The sequence below is a fragment of the Cricetulus griseus genome (assembly GCF_003668045.3).
Source record: "Cricetulus griseus strain 17A/GY chromosome 1 unlocalized genomic scaffold, alternate assembly CriGri-PICRH-1.0 chr1_1, whole genome shotgun sequence".
Classification (NCBI taxonomy): domain Eukaryota; kingdom Metazoa; phylum Chordata; class Mammalia; order Rodentia; family Cricetidae; genus Cricetulus; species Cricetulus griseus.
In genome coordinates, this window is record NW_023276807.1 from 133,512,641 (window position 1) to 133,540,451 (window position 27,811).

Sequence of the window (27,811 nt, forward strand, 5' to 3'; positions counted from 1 at the left end):
AAGACAGCGGAGAGAGGACAGCAGGGTTGAGAGAGTTTAAAGTCTGACTGCCTCCCAGGGAGCTCCAGTTCTCATCCCATCCCTCCTGACCAGGCCATACTGATGACTAGGTGCTCATCAGCCACCCGGATTTAGGGTCAAGACTGAGTTGAAACCGGTGACCTGAACAGGACACTGGCTTCCACCTTATCAGCTCCAAAACAATGATACAGTTGGTAGAAAGTGATCCCGTAAAAAGTGTCACGAAGAACAAAGTGGGAAAAGACACTAGCTGCAGGAAGGGGTGGTGTCTCTTAGTCACGTGTTTCTTGTTTTAGAGGCTGTAAGAGCAGAAGTCAGTGGAGAGGGGGATGGTGGCAACACAGAACTGCAGTTAGTAAGTCCAGTCCAGGTGATGAGAGAAGAGAAAGGGGCCACGGCAGATGGGCACAGGGGGCCTTTCCCTGACAAGGGGTACATATAGAGAAGGGAGGGGAGAAGGAAATAAACACAGAAGGGGATGGCCTCTGGGATCTAAGGAAGGACAACGTCGTAAGAGGGTGAAGAGCTGGGGTTAATACGGGCCAGAGGATTATAGGTGCAAGGAAAGATGGGACAAGGAAGTGTTCTCTACCCTTGAAGAGACACCCCTACCCCAAAGGTGTGGACTCCTTTAGCCGAGGACTGTGAGTGTACTGTCGATAGTTCTTGGGCATGGCCAAGACTGAGTAGCACCGGAGTTGGGAGGCCATAGATACGGAGGGATGGACTATCTACATCTGACATACCAAGGCCAGAGGCGAGTGCAATGCTCTTAAGGTACACGTTCTCAGTGTCCTTCCCTGGATCGCAAACTCCACTCTTCTACAAGCCACAGTAGTCACTGGCTCTTTGTGAAGACCTCTCACCCCTCCAGGCAGACTCCAGGGCTCCTGGCCTCCATTCCCTCCATCTTTATGAAAACATCTCTAGAGCAGCATCATTCCAAACAGATGTCTTTATCCTGCTGTACTTTCCTGCTAGACTGTGGCCTCCACCAAGCAACACAACAGCATACAACAATAGATGTCTGTAAATAGGCTGGAAAGCATTTAGACAGCAAAGGTTTCATTAACATCTCAAGAATTGAAATGTGAGCCAGCTGTGATGGCTCATGCCTATAATCCCAGTACTTCAAAGGATGAGGCAGGAGGATTGTCATGAGTTTTAGGGCAGCATGGGCCACATGGTGAAATCCAATCCAGCCTGGTTTACTGTGAGAGCCTGTCTTAGCACCCACCATCCTAAATAAAAGTCTAGGCAAACTACTACTACTACTACTGTGCAGTTAGCATAAGATTCATTTTTTTCCCCAGAAACAGGGATCAATGGTCATTATCTCAGCTTTACTCACACACTGAGCCTGAGAGGGAGTTAAATGAAGCCCTTTCATTTAACATCTAAGGTCAATTTGTCTTGCTTCTCCATCCTGGCTCAAGGAAATTCTTGGTGAAGTCTGCCATGACTTCAGGAAAGAGAAGAGACTTAGACCTGCAGCTGGATGTTTTGTGATAGAGCTGGCTGGTGCATTTCTCTGTCAACCATGACTGGTCCTCAACAGTCAACCTACTGAACCAAGTGTCCCCATGTTTCAGTGTGAGAGGCACAGGAAGCCCAGCCAAAGCTCTTCTGCACACATACAAATGTTCTGTTTATCTCTGTGGTCCCTACCATCCCACTCTGGGCCTTCCACCAGTCCTTGCCTCCAGCACCTGCACCACTTGTAGAAAGGAACAGAAGAAAATCAGACTAAGAAAGAGCAACATAACACCTTAGCAAGTTAGGAGAAAAGGGGATATTCTGTGTCTATAAAAATGAAAGGATGGCATGTCCTCTCTTGTACTACAATCTCAGCTTCATTTGATTTCTCTAGTCAACATTTAGGACTCTTCAACATAACACTTTCAGGGGCCATGCTCAGACTAGAATCAATAGCTGCTGACTTTAATCAACTCCACTTTAGTATTTCTTTTTCATATATTTTCAGAAAGGGTCTCATGGAGTCCATATTGGCCTAAAACTAGCTCTGTAGTCAGGGGTAACCTTGAACTCCGAATCTACCTATCTCTACCCCCCAGGTGATAGGATTAGGAGTTTACCATCAAGCTCAGTTCTCCCTCCCTCCCCCCATTTCTAGACAGATAGACAGACAGACAGACAGATAGATCTAGATAGATAGATAGATATCAAGAATTTCCAGTCCCTTTTTATAAAGTCTGGCATACCCCTGAATTCATTTTCTCATTCCTTAAATATTTATCAAGCACCTACCATTCAGCAGACTCTTCAAGTCCAGGAACACAACGGTAAACAAGAGAAGCACAACTGGTGAGGAATGAAGCCACAAAATGCCAGTGGCCATGAGGACTGGTCTTCCACCCTGAGGTGGCTTTCCTTTGGGATTTGCATTAGCAAGCATACCCACCATAGCTCCATTATCACACTATTTACAGTTTGACTTCTGAAGACTGTGATAGTTAATATCATTGTCAATTTGACAAAAATCTAAGATCATCTAGGAGACGAATCTTTGTACAAATCTGTAAGGGACTTCCCCATGTTGTGGTAATTGAGGTAGGTATATCTATCCCAAATATGGGTGGCACCATTCCAGGGACTGGGTCCTCAGCTCAATAAAGAGAGAAAGTGCACTGTGTCAGCATTCACTTCTCTCCATTTCCTGACAGCAGATGTGATGTAAGTGGCTGCTCTAAACGCACGCTGCCATGACTTCCTTGCTGCGACGGAGGGATCATACCCTCAAACCGTCAGCCAGAACAAACCCTTCACTCTGTCCCTTGTTTGTCACAGAACAGAGAAAAGTAACTAACACAAAGGCCCAACATTAATTCAAGAGGATCAATTTCTATTTCAGAGATGCAAGCAAGTTCATATTTAAGAGTGACAAAAACAAGGGTTGTCATTCTCCCGTGTAGGAGAGAAGTAACTATTACCTCTTGGCACGTATTCCTTCCTCCCTTTTCTCTTTGTATGGTCCCGCTCTTTCTTGGGGAACTAAGCTTCCTTGACATTCACTCATTCCCTCAACTGATTTTCACCCCCACTACTCTGTGTCAGACATGCTTCTAAGTTGAGGCCGTGACAGTGAACAAAACTGATTAAGAAGGAAAATTCACCCTCACAGCTCTGAGGGTCAGGAGTTCAGCACAGATGCTGCAAGCTTGTACCTCTTATTTGGGGTAGGGTGGGTGTTTGTGTCCTCACATGCACAACCAGTCAGAGCATCAAATCTTCATGATTCTGGTGGATGTTTAAGGATAAGTATGTGCTGCACACAATGTTAATGTTGAGACTCAATGCAGTGGTTAATAGATAGGTGGCAACCAGGTATGGGAGAGCACACCTATAACCCTAGCACTCAGGAAGTTAAGGCAGGAGTACCACCACCAGTTGGAAGCCAGCCTGGGCTCAATAGTGAGACTTTGTCCTAAAGAACATCAAGGAAGAGGAAGAAGGGAAGAAAAGGTACCCCACCCCCATTTCTTTAAAAACTAGGTTTAAGCCCCACAGCTCCAAGGACTGGGGGGGAAGGGGTGGCAACCTGCCTGAGCATCAATCTAACCAATAAGAAGACAGAGCCAAAAGGCAGACTGCAAGACACTGCTCAGGTCCCAGCAACAGAGCCTAAATCTGAAAAGCCTGGGTTTCTCAGGCCAGCAAACTGATTTATCTAGTTATCCTGCTTAAGGCTTGAACTTTTTGGCAACTACAATAGCCTCAGCTAAAACACAAGTTGTCTTTTGTATAAAAGACTATCAAGAAAAAAAAAAAGACTATCAAGACTAAGTAAGTCAGAGACTCTTTAATCTCATAAAGGCAGCCTCACCAACCCAGGGATAAGGACCCCATCACAGGCAGAGCCAAGCAGGCCCTCCTCTAACTCAGGGATCTACTGATGAAAATCCGGGTTAGATCCCACAGTGAGCAGTGGATGTCTGCTAATTCATTTACTCTTTCTTTCTTTCTTTCTTTCTTTCTTTCTTTCTTTCTTTCTTTCTTTCTTTCTTCCTCCTTCCCTCCCTCCTTCCCTCCTTTTCCTCCTCTTCCTCCTCCTTCTTCTTTTTGAGACAGGGTTTCCTGGAACTCAATTTGTAGACCAGGCTGGCCTCAAACTCACAAAGATCTGTCTGCCTCCCCAATTAAAGGCATGTGCTACCACGGCCTGGCCATATTCCTTTTCTTTTTTGGAGAGCTCTAGTCTTCTACAAAGACAGCAAGCTCTTTGTTCTTCAGTAACAGACTTTTCTCTCCCCCATGACATGCTGATACAATTAGAAATGGATTAACAAATAGGCCAAGGAGGCCCAAAGTGTGTCCCACGTTTGAAGAACACTTGCACATTTTCTTTATTATTATTTCTTTTCTGCCACAGGATTTTATTCCTACTGAGGAGTTAACAGCAATACTTCTTCCCTGAGGAATGTGACCTTTTGAACTACACCTCAAAGTATAAAGGAAATTAAATAAATTCAGATTTTTCACCCTCTTCCTTTTAGGCAGGAGAGGCAAACTAAAGCTGGTTTCCTGGTATTATCCACGAAAGCAAACTCTCCATGTGCCAGGGGCGATAAGAAGTGCTCTGTGAACAAATAGGCTAGGAGAAGGCAGCTGGGACCACAGGACCAGGGAGATGGCAGCCTTAGTACTGCAGAAGTTCCTAGATCTGGGAGAGCAACTTCACAGGCTAATTCCCAGGGCTCATGAGAAAGCTGTCTTAACTCCTGAGCCTTACCCCCTGAGGGTTTCCTGTGCCCTTTTCACCATAACTGTCAATAATGCAGGGGAACGGAGATCTGAGACACAGGTTAGTCATTCAACACGTACATACATTCTAAACAGTATGTTAGACACAGTAAACATATGAAACTTTTATTTGTCAGTTATTAAAAAGAATATGAAAGGAAGTTATTACCCAAACCCCAAGTGTCTGAAGACAGCAAAGGGTCTTATCGAAACATGGTATTTGGGATGAATACAGAAGTTCAGAGAAGGCTCCAGGGAACGCTGAGTTAGCCTGAGGGATAGGCAGGAAGCCATTGGTGGCTAAGAAGGAAAATGTCACACCTGGCAGATGTGATGAACAGCTACTTGGGAAATACAAAGCAGGATGGGTACACTTCAGTGAGAATTCGGAAATTATACAGATGTGATCCCCAGTCTCTGTTCATCTTTAAGCTACATCCATGCTTTGGAAAAGCCTCTGTGTCTTTCAGAGATGAATTTACTTTTAATGACACTCTAGACTTAAATGATGAACTGATGAACACAGTCAATGCTCCAGCGTGGGAACACTGATGGGGATGGAGAAAGTAGGCGTGCTGAAAGGGGACATTACACGCTTTCTTGAGCAACCGATCAGCTGGCTTTCAAGCCAATTCCAAAAAGGAAATAACATTAAGAAAAAGCAAACAGCAAAATCTATGAAACAGGAAAATTACTTCACTTTGTTGTGCACAGAGAGCTGCTCAGAAGGCATGCCTGAACTCCACCTTTGAGGATGAACAGGAACTTTCTAGACAGATGGCAGCATATAACTGGAAGGTGTGCTTTAGAAAGGTTTCCTGTGCTCACAGCTCCCTGGAGTTGGAAGATGGGACTGAAGGTAGACTGCATCTGAGGTGCTGGTCAGTTCACCCCTCACCAGTTACCATGTGAGTTTCTGGGGGTGAAATGGGAGAACTTGGAACAAGACACACCATGGAAATATGACACACACTTTTTTTTTGTAAATTTTGGTACCTGCTACACCAACATCTGCCACTATTAGCTTTCCTTTAAAATTAAGCTTGATAACTGTTTTTATATCTTATTGTAGTGGTTAGAGTAAGAACGGCCCCACAGACTTAGTCATCAGGGATCGGCACTACTTGAGAAGGTTTAGGAGGTGTGGCCTTGTCAAAGGAAGTGTGTCACTGGGGGTGGAATTTGAGGTTTCAAAGCCCAAGTCAGGTCCAGTGGCTCTCTCTCTTCCTTGATGCCTGTGGATCTGGATAGGCCTCTCAGGTACTTTTCAAGAACCATGTCTGTGTGCCATCATGCTCCCTACCATGATAATGGACTAAATCCCTGAAACTGTAAGCCAGCCCTAATTAAACACTGTGGTCATAGTGTCTCCTCACAGCACTAAGGCAATAACTAAGGCATTTATATAGCCACCAAAGAGTAAAGTAACTTGAATACCTTCAGAGAGAATGCATATATCTGAATAACAGAGTACAGCAACAGGAGAAAGGCTCTAGAAGTGACTGACTGTTCTCCCCACATTTAGACAGAAGCACATTACACTGCATATTTGCTGGCCTCATTCTTTTATTGTTTCGATCCTGAGTTCATTTTACTGCATCAACATAAAAGATCCCTAAAGGAATTATTCTTGGTACTTAAAATGTACAGTTTACCTGTTGGTTAATTATTAAGTGAACTGGTGGGTTTGCTAGGCTTCCTTACAGGAACATGGGGAGGGATTACTCACAGGAATGCATGTAATTCTAAGACAGCTGCATCTCTGAGAAGTCCCACCCCATCATAGGTCACAACCTAATAGACTGCATTGCCCAGCCCTGACCTCAGTTAACTTTCAACCCTCCTATCTACTCAAGCACCCTCTGAGACCACGTGAATGAAGGGCAGCAGGGTGTGGGTGGTGGAACCCCAAGTGGGTGCACGTGACCCTCCCTCCTCTGCATTCACCAGGGAGTGTTTTGAGTTTCTAAAATTAACATACATATTTGAGTACATATTTATTCAAAACCTACTCCCTCTTCAAACCATCACAGCATAATTAGGGATCTTCAAGAATCAGCTTTAAATTTCTGACTATCCTGCATGAGCTTAGGTTTATTACGCCCCACCCCACCCTCACACTGATTTTTTGTTTTGTTTTGTTTTGTTTTGTTTTTTTCTTAGTAAAAGTGGGTTTCTTGGGACTGGAGAGAGGGCTCAGAGGTTAAAAGCACCTGTTGCTTTTGCAGAAGACCTGGGTTCTATTCCATGTTGGCTCACAGCCATCTGTAATTTTAATTCCAGGGATTCCAATTCGCTTTCTGACCTCTGCAGGCACCGGGCACATATGTGGTATACATATATAAATGCAAGAAAAACACACAAACACATAAAATAAAAACAAATATGCCCTTCATATACTAATACCAAGCTCAGTGTTCACTTGAGTTTTTTTAAACCTCTTTGTGGAAAATATAATATAAAGGGTTCTAGGAAACAGAGAAGGAGGTTTGAGACAATTTAATGATAAGGTTAATTTTAGAATTTAAAGCTACTGACCCATGGTTAAGTCTAACTCGTTTAAAAAACTGAGAACTGGTATCAGTCCAGGGAGAAGCTACACACTGTTTGCCACTTAGAGAGCTTATCTCAAAGAGTTTCCACAATTGCTTTTTTCTTATATTACCCCAGGGTCAAGAATTAAATCCCACACTATACTGGGTATGCAGACTAGCACCTGTCATGACACAAAGAGAGGGACATGCAATAAAATCAGGGCAGTCTTCTTCAGGCCTGGAATTAATCAGAATTAGAGCCACGGAGAATCCTGAGTTGAGGAACTCTAGTCTTGACAAATCCCATGACACAAGATGCTATTTACAAAGACTCAACAGCAACACCTTCTCTGAGGGCAAGTCAACAGTCCACAGGCGACAACATACAATGCCCAGTGGTGAAAATTGAGCTTAATTCCCTGCCATAGTAAACTGTAATCTTTTTATATGACATTGGTGGTGAACAACAACATAGATGTGGTTACATTCAAATGACTTTTTAATTTTTAAATACTTATCTTTTCTATTATAGTATAAAGAACAATGAAAATTTAAAATGCTATTTTAGCAAATATGAGCTTTACACATTAAAATAACTACCATATACATTATCAAGCTTTAACATTCAGCTGTTTCTGTATATTGAAGTATGTAAAATCATATCTGACCTGGAAGTACTTCTGACATGGATCTCTGGGTGTCAACAAAGGTGCAGGAAACGGGTTATAATTTGCAATCTAAAATTGAAAAACAAAAAAACATTTGAGAGGTTAGAACCTCAAATAACAAAGCATAAAGGGAAACAGGCACAGAACTAAAAATCCTTCCAAATACCATTCAAATTAAAAGAAATTGGTAGATTATGTGATTATGTGTAAATGTTTGCTGACTTATAACTGCTCATACAACTTTTTACTTGAATTTCAATTGCCACATAACCGCCTTTTCCACATTAAGATCTCTGCCCATTCCAGGCATGTCTGTCTGTCTCAAGCTTCCAATGCTTTTTCAAGCCAGACACACACAAAGCAGAAGGCACTAAGGAAAACAAAAATCTAGTGAACTTCACCTTTTAAAAATCAAAACCTGCCGGGTGTTGTTGGTACATTCCTTTAATCCCAGCACTCGGGAGGCAGAGGCAGGTGGATCTCTGTGAGTTAGAGACCAGCCTGGTCTACAAGAGCTAGTTCCAGGACAGTCTCCAAAGCCACAGAGAAATCCTGTCTCGAAAAAAACAAACAAACAAAAAAACAAAAAATTAAAACCTGACTGATAAGAAAACAAAAAGTAGTAAAAACCATAATAATTTTTTTTTAATACCTGGAAAAAAATGACCATTAGAAGAGGATTACCTATAGGAAAGGTTGCTTGGAATCATTAAGAAAAACAGGAACAAGTCCTCGGCTGAAAGGGGAGCAAAGGATGGAGATACTGTCCAATGAACATGAAAACACCAGTTGATGGCAACCTGAAGGGACAGTGGCGGCTCTGCTTTGTAAGACTATAATGACTGAGAAGCTAGACAATGTAGAAAGCAAGGCAAGGACACAGGAAAGAAGAAATGTCAACCTTCCTGGTGGGATTAAAAGTCATCAAACTTTTTGGAGGGCTACTTGCAAACATCTATGGAAATTTTCGATGGGTGGGCCCCACCGATGGGCAATTCCACGTCTAAGAATGTATTTGATAGGTATCTCATAAGGATTCTACTGTTCAATGGCCATGAAAACCCAATAATGACCACACTGTTCTTGGGTAGGCAGCTGGCTCACTGCATTGAGAGACATCTACACCTCAACCGAGCAATGTGATGCCAATAGGGGAGACGTAGTGGGTCTGGGTGTGCAGATAAGAAAAGCATATTAAGATGTATCACTGAGAAATAAATATTATGCACGGTGTAACTTGAGTAGAGGTTTTTATTTATTTATATTTTCCACATTACAATGGGGGCAGGAAAAGGTTGCCCTCCACTATTGCTTTCCACCTTACCTTTTGAGACAGATTCTCATCTCTCAGTGAACACAGAGCTCAATAAGTGGTTAGATTGGCTGGCCAGTGAGCTCCAGGAATTGGCCTATGCCTCTGCTTCCCTCTACCCCATCTACTTCTGCCTCCCCAACAGCCAGCTGCCAATGCTAGGGTTACAGACATGCGCAACCAAGTCCAGCTTTTATACAGGTGCTAGGAATCTCAACCCAGGTCCTCATGCTTGCATAGCAAGCACATTAAAATCTCTTAAAGCATATATACCTAAGTGCAGACAAACATACACACATTTATACAAACATGTATTTTCATAGAAGTTTTCCTAAATAGGTGCTGAGGAGATAGCTCAGCCAGTGAAGTACTTGCCATAAAAGCATGAGACTTTGTTTTGATAACCTAAACCCACAAAAAGAAAGAAAGAAAGAAAGAAAGAAAGAAAGAAAGAAAGAAAGAAAGAAAGAAAGAGAAAAAGAAAAAGAAAAAAAGGAAAAGGAAAAAGAAAAAGAAAAAGAAAAAAAAAAGAAAAAAGCTAGGCATGATGGTGTATGCTTTAAATCCCTGTGCTGGGGAGGTGAAGACAAAAGAACTCTGGCCAGCCACCCTAGCCCAATTAGCAAACCCCAGTCTCTAATGAGAGACCTTGTCTCATAAAACACATTTCTAAGGTATTCACAAGGCTAACCATTAGTCCATATGGGTGCTACAGCAAGTTCAAGCGCCTGGGGTGGTGTGTGTGTGTGTGTGTGTGTGTGTGTGTGTGTGTGTGTGTGTCTGTGTGTGTGTGTGTGTGTGTGTGTCTGTGTGTGTGTGTGTGTGTGTGTGTGTGTGTGTGTGTGTGTGTGTGTGCTTCAGACAGACAGACAGACAGACAGACAGACAGACAGACAGACAGCAGACACACACACACACACACACACACACACACACACACACACACCTTAAAGAGAAAAACAAAGATCTAGAAACAACAGGAAACTGCCTCTACCAACTCAGGTCTGTCATAGGGAAATCTGAAAACAGGATTTGTTTTTAGGGAGTCCACCATCAGGAATGTCACTCGGGATGATAACCCATTATACTGGGTTAAGAGTGGGACTGCAAGATTCCATTATATAAAGTACAAAAACAGGAAACACTTCTGTGAGTCAAGATGGGGTGCAGGGGCTGGGAGAGGAAGAGGAAGTAGCAAGAGAGTGACCCCGGGATGCTGGTCAAGGTGACGAAGTCCTTCTTGACCTATGGAGAAATCCATCAAGCTGTGCCCTCCCGAGCTGTGTCCTCATTTGCACATTCCTGTGTGCACATTACACTTCCATGGAAAGTTACAACAGAAAGTCAAATGCTGGAGGTTCTCTGAAGTATCCTTTGAATTGGAAAAATTGTTATTTTCCAAGACTCTTGCATTCTAATCTAACCTTTTCCAAACTAGTAACCCCTTAATGGGCATAACTTCCAACTTTATGATTCAGATAATGACCTGACACCTGGTCTGCTGGCCTACAGTACATTTCTAATTATATTTCCACATGCTGTGGAGTAGGCTCATTACTCCGTTATAATTGAAGGGGTGGGTTTGTTTGGCTGTCCCGAAACACCAGGAGACGCCTCCTCTGCACCCATTTGTCTTTGGGCTGTGCATCTCAGCTCCTTAGCATTTCACAATACACTTCATTTCTTTGTCTTCGGCATAGTACATTACAAGTCATGCACAGGCAAAGATAAAGTGACAGACACTTCTAGAAAATGAACACAGATAAAGCAACACAGGAGGTTTTCCTGCATACTTTTATTGCACAGAATCCCTAAATTATTTCTGTTCTCTTGACCAGAACCAAACTCCATCTTTAATATAGGTAAAAATCAGACACTCTCCTAGTCACTGCTGTTAGCTACATAGCATCTATTACCTATTCCTAACTAACCCTGTGACCATGCATGATTATGATATAGTCACGCTTGCCCTGTGTCATTATTTCTATTACTATCTATTACATATCTCCTACTTGTCCTGTGCTGGTAACTATATATTATCCATTACACATTGCATACTTGCCTGTGCCATACATTATGCATATATCAGGGGAACAAAAATACTTATTTCTCTCACAGAACCAGCCTTACAGAGAAAGGCGTATATATTACCCAATCTAGAAAGGATGTGTTCTGGAGGCAAAGAACCCATCTCTGGGACATGATGAGGGAAAGAAGAGGTCCCAGACAGAACACCCAGGGTAGTAAAGTTCAAGATTCACTATGAAGCAAGAAACAGGACTTAGGTGAAACACAATACCAATATATACATTATTTTTCCTTAGTAATACGGTGGTTTAAAAGAGAATGATTCTCATACACTCATATATTTGAATACTTGGTCTCCAGTTGGTGGAACTGTTGGTGAAGGATTAGGAGGTGTGGCCTTGCTGAAGAAGGTGTGCTACTGGGGGCAAACTTTGACCATTTAAAACCCAGTTTTCTCTCATTTTCTCTCTTTTGCTTCATGCTTGTGTATCAGATGCAAGCTCTCAGCTACTGCTCCAGTGCTATGCCTGCCTGCCTGTTATCATGGTCCCTGTCATGACAGATGACAGTCATGGACTCACCTTCAGAAACTGTAAGTCCCCTATAAACTATTTCTTCTATAAGTTGCGTTGGTCATGGTGTCATATCATGATATCGTGATAGAACGAACTAATGAACAACACAGTTTCTGAAAGGCCTTAACAACACAGACCAATTCTACTGCAAAACAGCAGCTTGAGAGAATACAAAAGCAGCACACAGGCACATTACCTAGGTGTGTGGCTTTAATAACAATCTACAGCTATATTTTACAACAGAGAAACCACTGGCAGCAACATAGAGCATTTCAACACTTAAAACATAACCAGTAAAACTTAAGAATTGAATTTTCAACTTTATTAAACTGTAATTAATTTAGATATGATTTCGTAAGTTGATATCTGACCCTCAGTGGGAAATATTTAGTTTGTGACTTCATGTATAGATGAGTCTACTGTTTCAAATACATCTTATAAAATCTAAACACAAACTGAAGACTTCCAATCAGTGCCTTACAGCTGAGTCCGGGGCTGTTGAGTTGAGGGAAACTGTTTAACTTCACTTTTATTTTAATGTGATACTGGAGATTTCAACAAACCTGTGTGGGCTATGTGACATTTCTTTTGCAGAAAACATTAACCACAATATTAAAAATAAAGATTGGCAGAAATACTACTTAAGCAGTAATATAATGGATTTTGCAGGCACTCACTGCAGGTGCCCAACTTTCTGTAAAAGTCATACCTAGGTTTAAAAAAAAAAAAACTTAGGGATTAGCACCTAGTCACTCCAAGTTTTGCATTAAGAATATAGTTGTGGGAGCTGGGGAGATGGCTCAGTCAACATGAGGACCTGGGTTCTTATCTTCAGCACCCAGGCATAGTGGTATGTGCTTTTAATCCCAGCACTGGGGAGGCAGACACTGGAGGATCTCCGGCTTTCAGGCTAGCCTGCCAAGTCTAATGAGAGAGCCCCAGGCCTAGCTCTAAAAATAAAAAGTACATGGCAGGCGTGTGAGAACACAAACACACACACACACACACACACACACACACACACACAATGTCACAAGCACTTGATGGTCTTTAACCTGGGAGGAATGATGACAGACTCAGCGAGTTGGTTTTGAGTATATGTTTTACTTTACACCTATGTCAGAGCAATACATACAAACAGAAGCAAAATCCTAGGGACCGTAGCCCCTAGGCTCACAACTGGGGTACCTGACCTATGCAGGGCCAAAAATTTCCTTGGATTTAAGCAAAGAGTCTCCTAAGGTTTCCAGTCTTCTGTGTCAGGTATTAGGGCAGCTCCCAGCTTAGCGACTGGCTTCTCAGGTGGAGAAGAGTCCCAGGGCGTGACTTTCATACAGTCATGGCAGGTTCTGATTCTCAGACCTGAGCTGGTCCCTAAATACTTTGCTTATCATACTCTGCCACACATACACACCCTCCTTCATTCTTATCTCTGATAATTGGGTAATGGGCCTATGCTCACTTTCCTAATCTCCTTCCAGCCAGGCTTCTGCCTGCCTAGTTATATGCTCCTTATACACACACACACACACACACACACACACACACACACACACACACACACACACACACGGTTGTGGCTCTGGGATGCAGCATGAAGGCACTGAAGTCAAGCAATTTAGCATTTCCCCCTCAAAGAGTATTTTCAAGTGTTTCATTAATGAAGCTCCATTATGCTGACATGGTGGTGGTGATGCTAAGTTAAAGCCAGTACGGCCACAAAGAGACCCGGTCACAGAGATCAGAAAGCACTATTACACAAGTGTATTGGTGAGTGAATGAATGACCCAAATTACATTAATGTTCAGTACAAAGTAGTTTGTACTTTTAAATGACTCAAAAGAGAAATGAAACATTGAATAAAAAAATGAAAGAATTCAGCTTGGTAGTGGTGGTTTATTGAGGTGTTGAGGGATGCTTTTGCTCTGGGGGGGGGGAGCTGTCACTCAACTCCCAAGTAAATCACAATTTGGCTTTTTTCTTGCCAGATTTCCTTGAGTTTTCCTGTCTACCTTTTCCCTCTGGGTTTTTCTAGTTCTCTTGCTTCTGTAAATCTTACTCTTACTCTGTAGATTGCTGTGTAGCTGGGTGGCTGGGTGGTTGCCCCCTGTCCTTCTTTCCTTATTCTCTAGCTGTTTGAAGGAGGAAATAGAAAGGGAAAATGGTATAACTGCATTCTACATCATAAAGAGTAAAAGACATAAAAAGCAAAGAAGAAAGAGGGTACAGAGGGTAACCCCAAGTTTTTTTTTCAATGAATGTCCAAAATCTTAGGACTCAAATGACAAGAGTATGACTAAAAGTAGGATTTTTATTAGATGATGTTCAAAGTCCTTTTCTCTTTACAGTATATCTCTCCATGACTTACTATCTTTTTTCCCTAATGGTCTAGCAGACAATTTTCATGTCCTACCCCATCTCCATAGGCACATCCCTGACCATTCCTATCTTCCATATCTGCACAAGACATGGAAAGTCTAACACAATAAAGAAGAAAATCCAATTATTTTCCTTACCCCACCTGAGCAATTGAGCATCCAGAGATAATTTGTTTTCCCCATAAACATACAGAGCCTGAAATTTCTCTAGGTCACCAGCTTGGAAGCTAGCCACAATACATTTTGGAAAGAGGTAGAAGATTTAATAACACCATTACCCTGAAATCCAATAAAGCCTGTTGGAGCTCCACGTTTTCAAGAAATCAGACTATTTATGCTATTATCCCAAGTGTAGCTATCATTTCTGCCACAGCCATAAACACATGCAATGTACTTCACCAGAAAGTGAGACTGTCATAAAAAAGGCCCTAAGAAGATACTGCCCGTGAACAGTAGCTTGGTGGGACTTGCTACAGAGAGCTCACACACATAAGTTCATTTATTCTGAAAATTACATTTCTAAGTCCCCAACTCATCATTCCCAACTGTGAACATTTTTCAGTACAAGGTATTAAACCCTCCTTTCAGAAGTTGTTTTCAAGCAGGCTAAAGGTCATCCTGAAGAGCACAGACATTATGGATCCATCACAGCATACAGGAAAATAGCTTTCAATTTACTCTGTCTAACATTGGTTTTAGGTATAAGAAAACCTATCTAGGAATACATTCAACAAATAAGGAGCTGGAATGCTCAGGGCTACTGGCCATGGCTAAATAGCAGCAATGTCAAGGCAGCCATTTCTGTATGGCTCTTTATCTTTCCTTTATTCTTGTCTCCCTCATGGTGACAGGATGGCTTCTCTGATTTGGTAACCTCATCAGCTTCCAAGGAAAAAAAGAAGGGAAAAGTGACATTGATAGACTAATTTGTCTTGTTTTATCAGGATGCTAAGCACTTTGCCTGAAACCCCACCCTTACCCCAGTGGACTTATTCTAGGGTCTTAATGGCTAGAATGAAGTCATATAGCTATGTTCACTACAGGGAATTCTGGAAAATTGGGCCTTGAGATCGTTATGTTGTCTTAGACTATCTACTGCTAGGCTCACAACCATGCCACTCCCAATTCAATCAAGTGTATGTTGGAAAATGGAATGGGTCATGTAAGGATTCTTTCTCTGTCCTGCCCAAATAACACATAGTTTTTATTAATTATGAAAGCTTGGCTTATAGCTTAAGCTTGTTCCTAACTAGCTCCTATAACTTAAATTAACCCATTTCTACCTAGCACCTCCTGTTTCCTCTGTGTCTCCTGACATCTCCCGCACGTGGGCATAGATTCTTCTTCCTCTTCCTTTCTCTCCCCAGAAATCCCACCTATACCTCCTGCCTAGCTATTGGCCAATCTTTCATGATTAATAAGAAACTTCTGTGTCATTATTTGGGAGCTGGTGGAATAGAGAAAGAGTCGTTTCAAGGTTATGGGCACTGAGTAAGCTACTTACTATGTTCTTGTTTTGAGGCTCTGTTCTGGGAATAAGAAAAACCTCTGACAAAGAAGGCAATCACAGCATTTCTAGGTATTGTATCAAAGCACCTACTACATAGGTGTGGCTATCACTGCCAATAATAATAATAATAATAATAATAATAATAATAATAATAATAGGAAGAGGAAGAGGAGGAGGAATGAGTTAAATCTATGAGCACACACATTCTGGTTCTCCTCTGCTTACACACACAGGCATAAACTGGCAATCAAATGGCTAAAAGGCATGAATGAAATCTTGCTGCTGTGAACCCAGACACAACCTGAGCACTGAGAAACTCTGCTTAGAGCCAGGCTCCTCAGTCTCCCAGTAAGAGCCTGTGAGCTGCAATGCAGACGCCTAGGATGTTAGGCAGGGAAGTCTCCTCCTAAAAGTGCTGTCCCCAACAAGTGATGCTCGGTTCTCATGCCCTCCTGCCCATGCCCAACCACATGGGCACACCCATTTATCATCCTGCATCTCCCATCAGATCAGGCCTCATGCCTCCTTTATGTCCAGTGCCTTCCCACTTCTCTTTGGAAACAAGCAACAGTCCTCAGTGAGATCCTTGAGTCCCATTCAGCTCAGACACCATTTCCATTGTCACCCACCACCCACTAGGCACACTCTGCTCTAGCCACCTTGCGCCATCCCACATCCTGAACACACTACACTCAGTTCCTTCAGCTTAGATGAAGTTTTCCATAGTTCTTCTCAGGCTGGACTCTTTACCCATGCTTCTAATCTCTTTGTAAAAATCACTCGGGGGAAATCAACTATAGTCTCCCAGTGTTCCCACACTTTGGACCAGGATCCAAAAAGCCTTTCTACTGGAAGTCTGATTCATGTCCACTCCCCATCACTCGAGGCCTTCTCTATCCTTCTCATTTCTCCAGCTCCAGCATCAGCATCAGGCCCACTCTTACTATCCAGGATTTTCTTGATATACTTCACCTCCAATTTCTCCAGTGACACTGTCCCCACAAACAGCATGTCTTAAATTATTGTTGCTTTGGCTTTAAAAAAAATTTCGACGGAGTCATTTAAGGGAGGAAGGTTTATTCTGGCTCCAAGTTGTAGGAACAGAAATACCTCTGTGGCTGTGGGAGTGGACAGCAGGAATTCCTCATCTCCTTGAATCTCAGTGGAACAGGAAGCAGAGATGGGATAACATCATCTCACCAAATCCTGACCTTAGAACATTTGCTCTTTCCAACTTCTCACTCTTCTCCCATCTATAGGAGGTGGTACACCGTGGTTCACAACAGACAATGTAGAGCTACATTCAAATTTTATTTCCACGACTTCCTGTATAGCCTTAAACAACAATGTTTATTGTTCAATAAATAACATGCTTATTGTCTCTGTGCCTCAGTTTCTTCATGTGTTATCAAGGGATGACAGTAATAACTATGACACAAGATGAAAATAATACATATAAAGAATTATGAGCTGTCTCTATGTATTAGACTCTTTGTATTAGAACACACTCTGTGTTCTTACCAGGGCATGTGCTCTGTCGGCCCTTAGCCATCTGAGCCAGTGTGTCAAGTCCCTCCATAACACCCACTTTCTGTGACCTTCAAAGACCATCCATGGCACCCTGAGTCCCACATCCAACCTGCCAGCTCTACTTGACCTGAACTACAAGCATTCCCACAACAATATATTCCATTAGAGGGAGCTGCTATATTCTCCTTATTGGCTTACCTCTCCTCTAAGCTGATATGAGACATAATTTGATTATAAATGACATAATTTGGTCACCACTGGTCATGGGTACCGTAGGAAACTCACTGTGGGGTAAACATAACTCTTCCCAAGATGTCAGGACAGCCCCTGGTTGCTGGCAGGTTGACTCTACCCTGTGATCTAAACTCTACTTTTCTTAAGCAGAAAGCTTCTATCTTCTGATGTCCCCAGGCATTAGGAAATGTTCTTCAGTTCTGAAGTAGGGCAGGATGGTAGTGGGATGTGCGGTTTCCATGTTAGCCAGTCTGCTCATTTTACTGGCATCAAGTTTCAGATAAGCAGTATGAAACCTGAGCTCTCTGGGGGCTCACTCTGTACCCTGGGAGCCAGGAACCAAGTTATCCGATGACAGAAAAGAAGGATTCAAAGGGGAAACCAGTGAAAACCTGTGGATTTCACTTTCCATAACTGAGGGAACACTGACTAGAACTCAGATATTCTGCAGAATAATTGGTAGTATGTGCTTATGATTCTTCACAAACATCCACGCAGAAAGGTCTAGAAGTACAGAAGCTAGCCACAAGCTGACCTACCTGGTGACTCTGAAACAAACCAGGCCACCACTTTCAGAATTCCATCAGTTTCATTTTTGCAAGGATTTCCATGGCTTTCGTTTGATTCATCATCCCTTCAAAGTAATTCTGGTTTAACATAAATGGGCCAGGAAAACTGGAGAAATGACTCTACTGGCTTTAGAACTTCCCCACACAGCTGCTCATTTCCCTGTTTCCTTTCCCAAGTGCTGCACTCAGAAGGGGGTAGGGACTTTGGGTTGGTTTGTTGTTTGATACAGGGTATCACTTGTAGCCCAGACTGGCCTTGAACTCAAAGCAAGCACTCAGGACACAGGTTCCCTCAGCTACCCAGAGAAGCAAAAGGGAAGGCACACATAGTTCTCTCCACAGATGGCTTTCCAAGCCCTTCTGCTCCAGAACAGGGAACAAGCAGGCTTCTTGCCAATGCCTGCTATTGAAGTCTTGCCATGGGGCTTTTAAACTTTGCCCCCTGTTACTCCAGAGCATCCAGGTGAGAGGGATGTTAGCTGACCATACCAAAGTCATATTCCAATCCAGGTATGGTAGCACATGCCTGTGAACCCAGCCGATAGGATGCTGATGAAGGGCAATCATGAGCTTGAGGCCAGCCTGGGCTACATAACAAGGCCTTGCCTCAAAAACACATACATACATACATACATACATACATACATACATACATACGTTTGTACATTAAGCTTTGCTTAGAGGAGAAGACAGAGGATGTTAAGGAAACAAATATACAAGGAAGACATTTTAATGCACTGTCAAAATTACTTGTCTCTTTGGAGAAAGATAAATATATACAAAGCAGCCTTTCATATAGCCTATCTTTAATAGGCTATATGAAACATGGTCCGGTATTAGTGAGTCCCTAAAAATAAAGGTAGCAGGCAAGCCTCCAGGTAGCAATCTAGACTGGAGTACACAGATTCTGTGACCTGGCCAAGAGGTGTGTCCCAAGGAATGAGCCAACCATCACAAGCCTGAACTCCACCACAGGGAGGAAGAGTGTGTGTGTGTGTGTGTGTGTGTGTGTGTGTGTGTGTGTGTGTGTGTGTGTGTGTGTGTGTGTGTGTGGGTGACTTGCAGGTATAGCATCTCCATAGATAGTTTGGCAAACACCCTCTGAGTTAATATTTACTTGCCACTCACTATGTTCAAAGTTGTGTGGAAATCAGGGATTGCAATCTGATGCCTCAGAGGTCTTAAATCTTTTCATTAGAGTAGAGTGATAAAGTTTCCAGTAATTATGGTGAGTGGAAGGGCTCTGACACTTTGCAGAGATGAACAAAATAAATAGGATACATTAAATAGAATACCACTTGTTAAAAAGCAAAGCCTTCACACATGTGTAAAAAGCCTGGCAGCTAAGAGTCTCATGAATCACAAAGAAGAAAGGGTCATACGTGGGCAAGAGGAAATCAAGCTCTCCAAACTGAAGCCACAGGTCTAGAGGTAGGGAGTCAGGTAACATGAGGTTGCCAGGCCAAAGAGTAGATGCCCTGACACCATGGGACCAGACATAATGACCCAACAGGCACCAAGATGTCATGAGGACAATGGGGAAACTGCCCTATTTGCACACTCCTGCTCATGTGGGATTGACATCAAATAACCTCACAGATATATAACCTCAGAATCAGGGGTTAACACCAAGTAAGAAACCAACAAGTCATAGCCAATGCATGCAGCACATTAACCTAGAAATAGTATACCCAGTCTCCAAAAAAGTTAGAAATATACTGAAATAATTAGAAAAAAGCAAAAATGGACTTGTATAAAAGGACAACAGTGAGTCTGAAAAGAAACAACAAACACCCACAAAATATCCTGAAAGATAGAAAAAGAAAATAAATATGTAATTCACTAAGATGAACAATTAAATGGGTCTCAAGACCAACATATGAAAAATCATTGTTTCCAAATACAGTAATAAATAATTTAAAATCATGTGCGTATGTCAGTCAATAAAGTGCAAGCCTAAGGACTGGAGTTCGGTTCCCAGCACCCATATAAAAGCCTGGCAGTGTGGCACATGCCTATGATCCCAGTCTTGGGAGTCAAGGGGAGATGCCATGAGATGCAGAGCAAACAGGATGGGAAGTACACAGATGAAGTAAATGAGCCTTGGGTAGCACATAGATTAATAGAAATGGGTTAATATAAGAGCTATAAGAGCTAGCTAAAAACAAGCCTAAGCTATCGGCTGAGCATTTATAATTAATATTAAGTCTCTGTGTGGTTATTGGGGAGCAGCTGGTAGGACAGAGCTGATCAGCCTACTCCGCCTATAGCTAGCTGAATCAGCAAGCTCCAAGTTGCAGAAGATTCTACTTCAAAAAATGCAGGTGGCTTCTGAGAAAATGATGCCTGAGGATGACCAGTTGCCTCTATGCATTTATATATGGGTGAGTGCACACCATGTACACACACAAACACAAATACACACATCCCCATACAAATAAACACATACTTGCACACACAATAAAAATAAATTTTAAAAAAGAGAAAGTATCCTATCATTTACAATAGCATCAAAATATTTAGGAAGAGGTTTTGTTGATAGGAGTGGAAGCTGTATATATTGCAAACTCTAAGATATCAGTGCAAGAAATGAAAGAAAACCAAAATAAATTTCTGTATGGAAGGAAATATCAGTTAAATAGTTCCCAAATGATCCAGAGAGAAAACGTATTCCCCACAAAGTCCATAGGCTTCTCTGCAGAAGCTGCCAAATTGATCCTCAAAGGAGAAGTCTCTTCAACAAATACCAACAGTAAACTCAGATGACAACACTGGCTTACACAGAAAACTTAACTTTGATTAATCAAACATAAGAACTAAAAATATAAAAATTTGAGGAAAAAAGAAATACATGGGTAAGTCTCCAACAGTTTAGTAATGATTTCTTAGTCGTCATATAAAAAATTAACAGCAACTACAGGGTAGAAGTTAGAGGAGACAAATAAGTGGTACATCCACAAAATTCAAAGCTATTGTGCTTAGAAGGACATCTCATAGGAATAAATGAATCTTCAGGAAGCTGGGGGCTGAGGAGAGTCTGCCACCCAGCAAAAAGATCCATACAGTGTAACAAGACAAAAGACAAGTAACCAAGTTTGCAAAGAACTAAGGCTTTGAGTATTTCTCTAAAATGAACACACACACACAAAAAAAAAAAAAAAAAAAAAGATGCCCAACAGCATCATTATTAGGGAAATGCAAATAATGCCTACAATTATTAATACATGAGATTTGGTGGGGGGGGGGTTAACCAGAATAACAAATTGGGAGGAATGTGAAGAAACAGGAACCCATAGACCAGCACGATGACAAAAGGGTTGAATTATTCTCTAAAACTCTTGAGCACCTCCTCAAATCATTAAGCAGAACAAGCCAGCAATTTACACTGTCAGAGAAAGCCCAAGAGAAGTAAAAACAAGTGTTACATGAAAACATATGAAATTTCACAGTCACGTTATTCATTGTGACAAAAGTAGAAGTAACTTAAATGCCCACAACAAATGAACGGGTAACAAGCGTGGCGTGTCTATTAACAACAAATGCTATTTAGCAATAACAAAGAATGGTGTACAACATGGATGAATGTTGAAAATACTGTGCTACATAACAAAGTCCACAGACATAATTCCATTTATATAAAATGTTCAGTTAGGAAAATCCATTGAGACAAAACAGATCTGTAATTGCATAGAAGGAAGGGGGGATGTGAATGATAGCTAATGGTGGGCCTGTGATTTCTCTTAGAGTAAAAATTACCCAACAATCCCATAGTGGTGTTGGCCACACAACTTTGTTAATATATTAAATGCCTCTAAGCTTTATATTTTAAGAGGCTGGATAATATGTGAGTGAATTATATCCTGTGAAGGATGCAACTTAATAATACACTAGAATAAGTCAAAGAGAATTTATGGCCCAAAAGATAGCTTGGTCAGTGACTATACTCACTCTGCTGGCACAGAGTTGGCTCTAAAAGGAGGTGGAGACATGTCAACAAAACAATATTTTAGGGCCTCATATTTTCTTTTACTGTATGCTTGTCTCTTCATCCTATGAAATAATGAAAAATCTGAACCTTCTGGCTAGTGTAACTGCACCAATTCCAATAAGGCTCGTTTGTTTGGTAGCAAGGTTCTATGCTTTTTCTAGGTATGTGTGTATACAAGCACGCATGTGGGTTTGTGTATATAAGTTCCTATAAGTAAAAAGCAAAAGAAAGTGTTGTGGCAAGGAAAAAAGAAGGATGAATATGACCTCTATCTCTGGATGTCCACTACTAACCATGGGACCTATGAGATTTTCTTTGTATGACCCTATGGACTCTGTGATAAGGGCTTCAGAAGAGGAGGTATTCTGAATTATCTCCGACCCTGGCATACAGACACAATTGTCTTTACAAGTACAAGGCAGGCAGCTCTGACAGCCAAGGACAAGGGGATGTGAGCCTATCTGAGTCAAAGAACATAGGCAGCCTCTATAAGCAGAACAGTCAATGCTATGCATTCTTCTCTAGAGTTCCCATAGGGAGCCAGCCCTGCTCACACTATGGCCTGAACCCTGTGGCTCTTGGAAACTTCCAGTCTCCAAAACTGTAAGAGAATAATTCGTGTTGTTTTACGTCATTAAATGTGCATCGAGCCCGGCGTTGGTGGCTCACACCTTTAATCCCAGCACTCAGGAGGCAGAGGCAGGTGGATCTCTGTGAGTTTGAGGCCAGCCTGGTCTCCAGAGCGGGTGCCAGGATAGGCTCCAAAGCTACACAGAGAAACCCTGTCTCGAAAAACAAAACAAACAAACAAAATGTACATCAAATAGGGAGAGCAGCAACAGGCAACAAAAGAGTAGAAAAAGGGGATTTTGTCACTCAGCCTTGAGGGCCATGAAGACAAACAACAATAAAACACACTGGAACATACCAATGACATTAGGGAATTAATCAAGAGAGAGACAATAAATCTAGGTGGGTAGGAACCATGGGGCTGCTGCTAGAACAAAGGGTGTGGAGAAAGTTGGAGTGTGAAAAAATTCCCCTTCTTGTTGCTGTGCAAATTCAGAAAGCACTTGTTCCATCACACAGTATTTTTTTTTTTTCCTGAGCTCCAATTATGGGTCAGGTCCTGTTCTCTAATCACATTCAGAGTGGTTCCTCGGAATTCTGCTATCAGAGGCGTTTGTACTATTACGCCAGGAAATGGATGTAAATCCACCTGTTTAGCAAACCAGATCACCATTACAGTCTAAGAGCATTTTCTATTTCTGTTAACTGCTATTACGAACTCAAATTACTATATGTACTTGACTGTGATCGCTCTCATTTAAATGGTCTTTGTCTCAGCCTATTTGCAGCTATTTTAAGCAGCTGAAATCCCCAGGTTAAACACTACTTACTAACTGTGCTAGCTAGTTTTAGGTCAACTTGACAAAAGCTAGAGTCATTGGAGAGTAGGAAGCCTCAGTTTAGAAAATGCCTCATAAGATTGGGCTGCAGACAAGTCTGTAGAGCATTTTCTTAATTAGTGATTGACGCAGGAGGGTCTGGCTCATTTGCCATCCCTGCACTTGTGGTCTTGGGTTCTACATGAAAGCAGGTTGAACAAGCCAGAGGAAGCAAGCCACTAAGCAGCATCCCACCATGGTCTCTGCCTCAGCATGTCTCCAGGGTCCTGCCTTGTTTGAGCTCTTGCCCTGACTTCTTTCAACAAGGGACTGTGATGTGGAAGTGTAAGCCAAACAAACCGTTTCCTCCCCAACTTGCTTTTGGTCATGGTGTTCCATCACAGCAACGGTAACCTCCGACTAAGACACTAGCTATTAATATCCCGAGTTCTATATCTCAAGTACATTTGCTACTTCTGTCTTGGTTCTCCCTAATGCAAAACTTCATTTGTACATTTGCTTCTTCTGTCTTGGTTCTCCCTAGAGCAAAACTTCATTTGCATGCCCCTGTCTGGAAAGGGAAAGTAGTAGAGTTTCTGAGCCAGTGCTCTCCCATCAGCCCTGGCTTACCGATGTCAAATGTAATACTCAAGTTGGATTAGATGACTCAGCCACAGCCTTGAGCCTAAGCATAGAGGTGCAGGGTTGGGACTGAGGCCCCATCTCCTAGGGAGAGCCTCTGCCACCATCACAGGCTGCTGTTCTTGAACATCAGCCCAAAGAATCTGGCCTATATTTCACATACCTACACTGCCACCACATGCAGTCAGGCCACTTGTTTCTTCAAAGATCAACTTTACTGTTTTCATTTTCTTTATGAAACCCTCATCCCAGGCATGTTTCATGGTGTAGTCCCAGGGCTGCTCCTCTTTCTATATAAAACTGCCTGTAGGCTACTCCTGGGGACCTGTGGTCACTAGGTTCAGAAGGAAAGAAAGGCAAGACAGGTGTCAGCCCCCATTCCTGTTAATCCTTTCAGGCCATGTGGGGAACCTGTCAAGATGTCACCTAAGTTAGTGAATGTCATGCCATTAGGCAGTCTGTGAGAGCAAAAAAGATGGAAGGAGCCAAAAACTGGAGACTCAAACCACCATTCTGCCCTGACAAGCCTGAAAGCCTAAGTTCTTCCTCATTATGAGATGCACACAAAAGAGGAACTTTCCAATATCTCACTGATTTAGAGTGTGACATTTCCTACTGATACAAGACAGTGTGTGTCGTGACATAGAGTCCCACCATTTTATATGTGTCTGTTATGATTTCACGTGAAGGAGCCATGCTTAAGAGGGCACACCCGCCTCAGAGTGAGAGTGAACTGTGTGTGTGTGTGTGGGGGGGGTTCAGTCCACACCTGAGCCCTGATTGCTACCCCTGGCCTGAATGGGCTCCCAGAATCCCACTCTGGAATCATTTCATGGGGCCTGCTAAGGACAGTGGGCCACTCTTCTGTACCCTAGAAAGAGCAGGGTGTTAGCAAGTTATCAAACTGAGGAATCGTCATTCCAGGGAGGCCACAGGATGAGTGCCAGCATAGTGGCCAAAGGATAAAGGGTACATTACCACTAGGAGCATTTCCAACCTTGTGTAAGATTTTGGCTGCAGAAAAAATGATAATACAAACAACCTTTTGTTTGTTATGGGGAATGGGTATTGAAGAGAAAAAGAAAATGCAGATGATACAAATATAATAGGGTGACTTGAAGACTGATGGCAAAGCTCTCAACCCTTCAGCAGGGGAATGGCATGATCACAGACAGACATTCTCCAGATGGATTAACTTGGCTACTATGTATGATCAAATTTGAGGGCAGAGGGACTTTCGGGCTTGGGGTTGGGTAACTATCCAAGAGTTCAGGGCCTGATGTCCATGGCTACAGTGGTGGCTTCGGACATGCAAAGAGATGAACAGCTGGATACAAACAATAATAAGCAATGATGCAATGATATTAGCAATTCCTGGAATACTTTCAAACTCGGATCTTAGGAAAGCACAAATAACTGTTTTAAAAGGTCAGGAAAGGTCAGCTGGGGCTCCTTCGTTTCCTATTCTGTGGCTCAGTAGATATACCATCCCACATTCCATTACAGAGGGGTATCCTCCCGTAGGAAAAGGTACTTCTGAGGGCAGATCCCCAGACAGAAAGAGAATTAAAACGCCAATTCAACACAAGAGCCTCAAAAACAACCCAAAGTATAGCAGTGTGTCCTGCCAATCCTGGCCTGCTGTTCTGATCACACTTGATAAAATTATAATTTTTATAATTATAAAAAAAGAGATATTTTTGTTGTTGCTTTCTGTGAAATGCTACCCAGGGAACAGTATGACCCTACTGAGATCCAGGCCTGGCACTGGGGCCCTGAATAATCTTAGTTTCCTTGCTTTGTGTGGGAGCAGAAAGGCCCACTGAGTCTAAGGTCTCCTAGAAGCTAGGCTGCAGATATCCACAAGCAAACCTCCTAGAGTAATCAGGATGAGGGAGAAGCAAAGGAGAGAGGAAGAAAATGGGAAAGAAGCCACATAGATAAAGGGGGCTGCTGAGGCAGGGGACTGAGGAATGATGCCAGAAATAAATAAATAAATAAACAAACAAACAAACAAACAAATGCTGAGATGGAAACAAGAGGGTGAGAGTCACCTTCTAGATCCCTGCAAGGGCAATTCCAGGTGATGCATAACCTTGGAAAGGGGGTTCGCCCATTCTCCTTCCATCCCTTGCTGATGCCAGTGACCTTCTTAGGAGAAGCCTTGGAACAGCAACTGGAAGCCACCTCTACTGGAGGCCAGCTAGACGCCTGTGGCCCAGCGAAAGTGGGGGAGGAACAGTTGTGTCCTAGAGACCAAAAGGTAGGAAACCCCTCTGGAGGGAAGGAGTGTTTCCTTGAAAGTCACGGGCAGCACAGGCCTGCGTGACTCGGAAGGCTATGGTATGTTATAAAAAACCTGCATGGCTGGCAGGTGGTTTGTCTGTTCCCAGACGGTGGGGGAAAAAAGCATTTCCACAAACACGTGTCTCCTGTATAGGTTTGTTTCTTCTGTTCTCAGAGCCCAAGCAATAAAACTGTAAGTATTTGAAGGAAGAATCTCCCTCCCAACACTTTTGAGTGGACCCCGTGAAATTAGCATTTTTGTAGGCCAAGAAGAAAATGTCAGATCCTATCAAGGCATGTAGATCAACTGGTACATGTCTTTCAGCTTCCCCTTACAGAAGGGGTAGGGAATCCCCACCCCCCAAGCAAGATCACAGACTATTTCAGCTTTGAGGGTAAGGGACAAAATAGAGATTACATAGGTACTTACATAACCACTTAAAATGTTAAAGTTTAAAAATATAGAAATCCACCCTCAGCTCCCACAGGCATTGGCCACAGTGTGTCCGTCTCTCTCTATAGCACCCAGGTACACGTGTTGCCCTGGTGATGCACACTCTTCAAAAGCAGCTCATCTTACTTTTTGTCTTTTATGTTTTTAAAGATTTATTTCTTTTTATTTCATGTGTGTGGGTGCTTTACCTGCATGTATGTATGTATCATCAGAGGTCAGAAGACAACAAGGATCGCTGGGACTGGAGTTACAGATGGGTGTCAGTCACCCTGCGGCTGCTTTGAAGCAAACTGGGGTCCTCAAGAAGAGCAGCTACTTGATCACTGAGCCATCTCTCCAGCAATAGCAGTGCTCTTAGAGAGATCCCTGTTCACCCACCACCACTACCACCCAATGTTCTGACTTGGTGCTGGTGGATGATGGGAGCCTCTGTGATGTGATGAGCAATCCATTCCTGTGGCTACTAAAACACCACCGCTTCTAAGGACCAGGATTGCTATACAAGCACTTGAAGAGGTTTCTAACTTTTCTAGGGAGAAAACAAAACCTGAGCTGTACAAGGAAATAGGGCTGTAGGGTGAAGATAAATATCACTACAAGAACAAAACAAGCATGAGGAAGACCCAATGTACCCCTGACCTGAGACCAAAATTCTAGAGAGTCCCGAGGGAAGAAATAAAAATAAATGAATTATCTGTACAGCTGGAAGATCAAAAAAAGTAAAAAGTAAGACAGTCAAAGAACATCAACAAAGGCAGAGTCCACTAGATGGGAGGTAGTCCCTTCTCTTCCTGAAATGTTACATTCATCAGGGGGTCAGGACCATCAGAAGAGCAACCAGAACACTTCCCAAAACCAGCTGGGTGAGCTCCAGTGTTGACAGACGGGGAGCCATCTCCTAGACAGTGTATCTGCCTACAGAGAGTGCGGAGA

At 42.6% G+C, this 27,811-nt stretch overlaps 1 protein-coding gene across 11 annotated transcripts in view; it reads right to left on the minus strand.

Annotated features, from left to right (window-relative positions):
- Apbb2 (amyloid beta precursor protein binding family B member 2) overlaps positions 1–27,811 on the minus strand; it is a 318,116-nt gene that overhangs the window by 156,576 nt on the left and 133,729 nt on the right. For all 11 annotated transcript variants that reach the window (XM_027390798.2, XM_027390796.2, XM_027390801.2 and 8 more), the window contains one exon: positions 7,985–8,053. In XM_027390798.2, coding sequence (XP_027246599.1) covers positions 7,985–8,003 — 19 coding nt within the window. In that variant the 5' untranslated portion in view covers positions 8,004–8,053. The remainder of the gene's footprint in view (positions 1–7,984; positions 8,054–27,811) is intronic.